An 8,338-nucleotide genomic window follows, 5' to 3' on the forward strand; every position below is an offset into this window, starting at 1 on the left:
AGTTTGCTGTCAACCTGCATGGCAAAAATCAACATGCTAAGAGAGAAACGCTGTTCTGCAAATCTATTATGGGTCCTGAATTATTGTATCTGAAAAGTTGTTTACCGTGAAACATGTTTGAAACATGAGTGAATCTTTCAAGTTATACTGATGTCTGTTATGTATTCAACTCAGAAGCCTTTTACATGTTTTTCTGTAGCAAAAAGGATACAACTTTTTATAAAGATTCATGAAATTCATTCATGAAAAAATGTGTAAAAATGTACTTGCCTTAAAGGGCTGCCACCCATTATTAATTAAGATGCAGAAAGCATGGCTTTTTTGAGTGCAATACTGTTAAATAATCATTATGTGGAGGTCTGCAAACAGACTGTATCACACATTCAAAAGTACAGTGCAAATGTTAAAGATAAATAACCTCAGCCCCTTTATCATTTGTGTCTGCTAATTAGCTAACAGAGATGTTTTTCCAACTCCTTTCCCCCCATTTTGACTGATGTTTAATGTTTACAGATGTTTAATGTTTACAGGGTGGGAGCAGACATGCTCTCTGACTTTCAGATCACATAAAGAGATGTGTTATGAAGTTACCCTGGAGTATTGCTCCATCTACTGATCAAAGCGGGGACAGGAGAAACACAGAGAGTAGCTCCTTGGTGCATTAATTTCTAACCAATGCAATGTCCTTAAAACAAAACAGTATCACCCAGTTGCTTCTCTTCTTCTCACCCGTTTATTTTTATTTTACTACTTTTATACATGCTCCAGAAAAGCACATTGATATAAGCCACAGCTTTGAAGGTTCATAAAATATTCATTTTTAAAAATCTGTGAAATCTGCATTTTTCCTTGCTGCCTAAATCTTTGAAGTACTTCTGGATGTGTATTTCTTTACTAAGACATTAAGGACTGCACAGTTATTTCCCACCACTCCACCCTGCTACACTTGATAAATGCCATGAACAAAAGCTATAAAAGCTTAAAGAATGTCTCCGCCACATATCAACATGTTGGTTTATTGCCCTTCAGCTTCTCTATATCAGAAAACAATGGCCTGACATACTATTTTCAACAGGTCATACAGCCGAGCCAACAATTAAAGGAAGTTCAAGCTTTGGTTGGGATAGTCTCTCTCCCTTACTCTCTCTTTGCCAATAAGAAGTTTAAAGCTCTCTTAACACAATAAACTCTCAGAGATTTTCGACTAAAATGCTCATAATTGTGTATTTTATTGAAAACATTGACTCAGTGAATGTTTAGAGAAAGCTGAGATCAGGGGTTAACTTGGAGAAGTAAAATAAAAAGCTGCTGTTGGAGCAAAGGGGCCGGTCTACCTCAGAGGCATACCAATGTGACTGCTCGCATCGTTCTTCCTGACTGAATTGATGAATTTGCAGCAGATTTGGCTGGAATTCTTTCTCCTTAGTTTAGTGTGGGATCAAAAACACAGAGATTAATTTCAGTGCATTGTATCCTGATTTGTCGAGAGAAGGTGGTAAAAAAGAACTTGAAATAAAAATGTTGGTGTATCAAAAGAGCAGCTGAGCAGCTCTTCTTTCTTATCAAACTACAGTGTTTTTACTGAATCTCTCAAATTCAGGTAACTTTGGTTTTGATAGAGAGAGAGGCACTGAAGAAACACTGAGTTTACCAATAAAAATGCTGCAGTTAAAGACACTTGCAAAATTGCAATCACCATTTTCAGTTGGAGATTTGCCTTTCAACGCCCCATACAACCCCAGAAATGTAACTTCTGGTGCAAGGTGATGGCTTGTCGCCTTTCTTCCGTCTCTGTGACGGAAGGAAAAAAAGAAGAGATTGAAATATTTATAATTTCTGAAAGGAAGAAAAATATTTGTGATTGTAATAGACTCTCATATGGTAACAACTGAAGGACTAACTCCTGCGCTGGTGATCCTTCTTCTACTTTAATCAACCTGAAGGAAATGATGAGAGAGGAAGTGATTACAGAAACACCCCGTCTCTATACCTCCAGGATCTCTGTCCTGGATAGATAAGCCCCTCCTGTTGCTAATTTCCAGCAGAAAGGCAGGAAATGTGACAGTGTAGTTTTCCGCTTCCATAAACAAGCTGACTGTCAGAGTTAGCTGCCAGCCCTGTGAGCGTCTGGGCTGAGTCTCCTTTTGAGGGAGTCGGACGTTACTGACAGGGAAAGTGAGCAAAGGAGAAGAGGGAGAAAGTAGGGGGAACAGGAAAAGAGACGGGACAGAAAGACAGGAAAATCCATCAAAAAAAAAAGGACAGGAAAGAACTGACAGGAGAAGGGAGAAGACGAGAGGAACAGACAGACTGAACTGAGCTTCAGTCTCTCTTCCTCTCCTTTGACAAAGCAGTTAAAGTCATGGCTGCGAACAACACAAATTTCCTTCTGGAAATGCTTCAGCCTGCCGACGTTGGTGAGTTTTCTGAGCTTTCTTTCTCTTTTAGCTGGTGTGTTTCATGTGGTTGCTCTGATTGGTGCCCTCAGGAATTCAAGCTTGAATCGCCTCCTGGAATAGATGTAATATGCGGGCCTGGTGCCTTTTTGAACCAAGCTTTATCATCCAAATTTGAATATTCAAAGAAACCTTTTCAGACTTCTAAGAATGCTTGATCTGTTTGGTGCTCATCTAAGGAGCGTGGAAAGAAAAGCGACTGGACTTCTTTAAGTTTCTTGAGGACGTTTCACCTTTCATCCGAGAATCTTCTTCAGTTCTAAAACCAAATGGTGGAGAGTCCCAGGTATTTAAGCCTAGTGAGAGTTTTCCCTTAAGAGGGTACTTGACCCACTATTGATCAGGTGCCTCATCAAATGAACAAAGGTGTAGGTCATCATCTGAGTTTTAAGGTGAAACCTCACCCTATCGTGTGACCTACTGAGATCAACGTTAATGTCAGTCCAGTCACTTTTCTTTCTAAGCTCCTTAGATTACCATAACCTGGATGACTGAGAACCTACACAGACATACTTGCTGCTGATGTTTTCTTTTTTTCAGTTTTCCCTAATGGCATTTCCAGATGACATTTTACTAGGGTCTGCCCTCCATTTTCCAAAATTAGAGAAAAAAAAAACTTGTGGAAATGTGGTCTAGTAACAAAGCAGGTTCAAACTTTTTGAACATTTTATTGAGGGGAACCCGATTTGTTTTCCTGGCATAAGTCCAGTGGTATTTGTCTCATCCGCTACATTCTCTTCCTTCTCTCAAGCATGCTCAGTTGGCTTTATCCAAGGCAAAGTAGCACTGAGCAAGAATATGTCAACAGCTTTTCATTTTTTGTGTGTGTGTGCGTGTGTGGAAATAAAACTCAGTTGGTTTCTTTTCTCCAAGAGGCTCAATCTGTTAAACACAGGCAGAGGAAAGCCTATTATTATTTTGTCAAGGGCCACCATATTTCAAGACACGTCTGGCAATTCTCAGTTTCTTCCTAGCACACATTAAATTCCTTGCATTCACAGTGGATTATTTTTAAAAAAGACCATAAAGGTTATTTAGATGCACTGCATGTGCATAAGAGCAGTGAGGATGTATAACTTCACCAAGGCTGAAAAACCCTCCAACCTGTGCATTAATTGACTGTGTGGATCCAGAAGGATATTTAGATCCAAATTAATTTCTGATGTTGCATTGAGAGCATCAAAAAATTTATCTAAATGTATCTTTTTGTCAATTTTATATGCATTTGTAGAAATATTAACTGGTTGTTCCACACTTGCCACACAGAACTGCAAGCAAGTATTTGTGATACCTGGTAATCAGTCTTTCACATCACTGTGGTGGAATTTTGGCAAACTCTTCTTTGCAGAATTGTTTTAATTCAGCCACAGTGGAGGATTTTCCAGCATCAATGGCCTTTTTAAGGTCATGTCAAAAAAGACTCAATGGGATTTAAGTCAAGACTTTGACCAGGCCACTCCAAAGCCTACATTTTTGTTTTGGTCTATTCAGAGGTGGGCCTGCTGATGTGTTTTAGATCACTGTTCTGCTGCATAGCCAAGTGTACTTGAGCTTTAGGGCATGAACTGATGGCCAGACATTCTCCTTTAAAATTTTATTTTACTGTTGGTGTGGTGATCTTTTTATGAAATGCTGTGTTAGTTTTATGCCAGATGTAAAGGTACTCAAGCCTTCAAGAAATCTTGGGGATCACCAAGATGTTTTTTGGCAGTGCAAGACAAGCCTTTGTGTTCTTTTTGGTCAGCAGTGGTTTTCTCCTTGGAACTCTCTCTTGGATGCCATTTTTGCCAAGTCATGAATTCTAAGTGTAACTGAGACATGTGAACCCTGCAGCTCTTTAGATGTTGTCCTGGTTATTTTCTGACCTCCTTCCATAAGTTATGGATGTGCGCTTGGACTAATTTCGGTAGGCCGGACACTCATAGGAAGGTTCACCACTGTTCCCAGTTTAGATTCCCAGCCTTAAAGCTTTAGAAATGGCTTTATAACCCTTTCCAGACTGATAGATATCAATGACTTTGACTCTCAGCTGTTTCTTCAGATCTTGGCATGATGTGCTGTCTTCTGAAATCATTTAGCCTGCTTCACTTTGTCAGGCAGGTTCTATTTAAGTAATTCTTTGATTCAACGGGTCTGGCAGTAATCAAACCTAAGAGTGGCTTGTGAAACTGAAGTGAACTTCTGAAAAAATTTGGTTAATCACAGTTCATTCATGATTTCACACAGGGAAATCATGAATTAATAATAATAATAAAATAAAATGATAATAAAATGATGGTTTAATAAATTAAACCATAATTTAAAACTGCATTTTATACTTACTCAGGTTATCTTTGTCTAATATTACAATTTCATTTAATGATCTAAAGCATATAAACAAAGAAGAAAGCAGGAAAGGGAGCAAACACTTTTTCACAGACTTGTAATGGGAATATTTGTGATATAAAAAAGATACTACAACACAGATCATTTTATAAAGATCCTTTTTTTAAATGGTATGCTTCTCTCTTCACAGACCACCTGATTATAGCTTTCTGTGCTTCTGTGGCAGTGGGCCTTCTCTTGGGCGCCCTAGTTTATGTGATGCTTACTTGGTTTTCCCGACACAAAGCAGGCTCTGCCAGCATCACCCGCCGCCCGCATCGCCACTCGCACACTTCTTCCCGCCATCGTCCAGGCTTTAACCGCAGCAGCAGCTATGACCGGCGAAGCAACAACAGCTTAGTGACAGCTGCTTTCACCTTTCACCGCCAGACTTCCTCTCCAGATCACCTTGACGCAATGGCGCATAAATCCAGCTTCAGGGGCTCCACCTTCCACCCGCTCATCCAGTGCAGCCAAATTGCAAGAGAGGCAGAGGAGGGGAGCCAAACCACACTGCCACGTACACCACCTCTGACTACATCAACTGGATCAGCTCAAAGCGTAGCCCAGCCAGCTGCCACCCCACCAAGACCAGAGTCATTTTGGGGGAACAGTGTGAGAGGTCTTCATGCTACGCAGACCCCACCTCCAGCTTATGAGAGCATAATCAGAGCTTATCAGGAAACCCGAACCTGAGAGGAGTGAAAGCACCACTGGCTGATACTAATTGGGAGATGAACGGATTTCCAAACTGGACTAAATCTATAATGATTTTTATGATCAGGTGGAGCTGGAGTGGAGAAAACAAAGAGGCCAAGCTCAGCTAAGTGCCCTGCTTAACACAATAACTTCCTGAAATTACATAATTTTTAGGTCATCTGCTATATATTTATAAACATATTTGCCTTTCATCATTAGATACTTTTATAAAAAAAAATTGTAAAAAGTCATTTGAATGGTGTTGCATCCTGTCAATGGTGATTATTTATAATGTAAGGCAAGACATATGCTTTCTCCGTGCAGGTCGTATAATAACTATGCAAGAAAAGATGTAATGATTGTACACGTGAAGCTTAAAAGATAAATAAAAAGTGTGTGTAAGCCTGTAGTTAATAAAGTGCATTAGACTATTTGATGTTTTATCAAATTCATGTTGAAAACTTGGTCACATATTCAAGATGATTTTGTTTATGTGTTTGCATGAACAGCACTTGCGAATGTGACATGTGAGAATATGTGGGCATTAGGTATAAGAATTTTTGTTCTGTATGTTTTGAATGTATTTTAGTGGACTCTGCTCTTAAGTTAATGCAATAAAGCAAGACTCAAAAAGGTTTTTCAGTGCAGACATTTTGGTCTGTAACAGGTCTGGAAGGACTCGGCAGGAAAGCCATTTCTTCACATAAGCTGACACAAAATATATAAAAAAGTGAATGATTCTTCCAATAAGGCCTCTACAGGTATAAAGAAATGATACTGAGCAATCTCAAAATGTAATGAAGGGTTCTGTCCTTTACCACTCCACCTATAGCTACTTTCAGCTGCTCCCTTGATACAAGCCCAAATGGGCTTTTAATCTCCAGCTAAAATTGAACCAGTGACCTTTTGCATAGCAAGCAAATGTCTGAACCATTGTACTATGAACTGCTACTATGTTGATTTTCATGCAACCTCTCCAGCACACTTCATAAAAGTCAAGGTAGTACCCTCACGATGCAGTACCTAGCACTCACCCAAATATGAGCTACCAACAGTTCAAGACTATAGTGTTGTTCCACAGTAATGCACTCTAGAGCAAAAAAAGCCAGAATACAGTAATAGTAATAGCTGTGTTAGACTGCTATATTTACAGTGCAGCTGTGCTGTCATTTTTATTACTGTCCTAACTGTTGTTTCCTGAAGAAGGAACTAGTGTACAACAGTAAAGTTTGAAAGGTGAAGGACACAATCCCTACAGAGCTCTTAAACTTTACAGGACCAAATGATGAGCAGCACTCGTACGGCAAAACACATAATCGCTAAGGTATTTACAGCTGACTAAAACCAGACAGAAAAATAAACTTGAATTTGAAAAAAAAAAACAATTAACTGAGAAAATGTGTTACAACAACAATTACAACTTGCTTGATGAGATCTTGGCCTGATTTTTCACTCAGACTTAGGATGTCAACATGACTGAGTTAACTGACTTGAAAAACTCTTGTTTGTGCCGCAATATGTTCTCTGAATAATAAAATCAAAAAGTAAAAGCTAACCTAAAACTTAACATTTTTCAACAATACAAACTAAAAACTAAACTGAAACAAACAAACCTACTATGGAAACTAAATTAATTACAGTTTTCCCACATTTAATACACACAAAAACGAACTATACAACCAAATCTAAAACATGACGCTCACATATCAAAACATGACTCCAAAATGCTAAACTCTTAGCACAATTTTACTGGTCTCACTCAAATATCATTATAAATCCAAGTTTTGCACATTTCTGACGCACAAATCCATTATTTAACACGCTTTTTTCACCTAGAAACACTGGCCTTCAAAACACAACACAATCATTACCAGTTACTCTCACTCATCATGCACCTCCTCAAACTCAACTAGAAGAACAATTCAGTCATGTGTCAGAGTATAAAAGAGGCCTCAAGTGATGAAGAGGAAGACTAGCAGGCAGCGGAGGCCATCGTGGACGAGGAGGAAGAGGAAGGCTCAGCCATGCCAATATTTCCAGTGAAATATTTTGTATTATAGTAACCAATAAATACTTCTTTTGTTACCTTTTTGTATCTCTGCACTGATTTTCTTGGCAATGTTTCTCACTGTACTAAAATTACATGGTGGAATTACTGAGTTTTGCCATATACTACATGAAACAGGTAACACTGGTGTTGACATATATGTAGAACTGTAAATGCTATATTTGGACAAAACTCCCTACACTTCACCAGAACAAGAAAAAATAAACTTACTCTTACACATTTGCATGGATTTAAATATGTAGCTTCATGGCCAAAAAATACACAAATAATTTTTATAGTAGTTTCCTGAATTTCTGAATTTGGTTTTTGATGTTCTGTAGGAATGTAAAGGTATGTGCGTGTTTTTTTTGGTTAAAGAAATCAGTTTTGAGAAGAAAGAACAATGTTTTGAGTTGTGTTTAAGTTTCAAAAGTTATATTTTATGATATGTTAAAAATGCAAATAAAATTTAAAAAACATGTAATAACAAATATGTTACTGCATGTAAAAAATACACTTCTGTTTAGATAGATATATTTTGCTCTTTTTGTCAGACCTTCCCACAGATGTCCTCCTATGTATATTTTTTTGTCTTGTACTTATGGAAAAGAGTTGTAGAAAAGACATTACTGGTTTTAGTTCCAATAACATTTTGTTAGATTTTCACTTTAAATATATCTGGTACATATTTTACTGAGAAAGAGAAAGGAGGTCAAACTCATTTTACACTGTGAGCCAGATACAGCACACTTTGATCTTAAGTGGGCCAGAC

General features: G+C 38.2%; 1 protein-coding gene across 1 annotated transcript; it reads left to right on the forward strand.

The window, feature by feature from the left end:
• The first annotated feature begins 2,081 nt into the window (after nucleotides 1–2,081).
• Nucleotides 2,082–6,154, forward strand: myct1a (myc target 1a). Its single transcript, XM_063495514.1, has 2 exons — nucleotides 2,082–2,417; nucleotides 4,972–6,154. The coding sequence occupies exons 1-2, from the start codon at nucleotides 2,363–2,365 to the stop codon at nucleotides 5,514–5,516; spliced, it is 600 nt and encodes a 199-aa protein (XP_063351584.1). The 5' UTR covers nucleotides 2,082–2,362; the 3' UTR covers nucleotides 5,517–6,154.
• The last annotated feature ends 2,184 nt before the right edge of the window (nucleotides 6,155–8,338 follow it).

This window comes from Pelmatolapia mariae, linkage group LG15, assembly GCF_036321145.2.
Source record: "Pelmatolapia mariae isolate MD_Pm_ZW linkage group LG15, Pm_UMD_F_2, whole genome shotgun sequence".
NCBI classification, from domain to species: domain Eukaryota; kingdom Metazoa; phylum Chordata; class Actinopteri; order Cichliformes; family Cichlidae; genus Pelmatolapia; species Pelmatolapia mariae.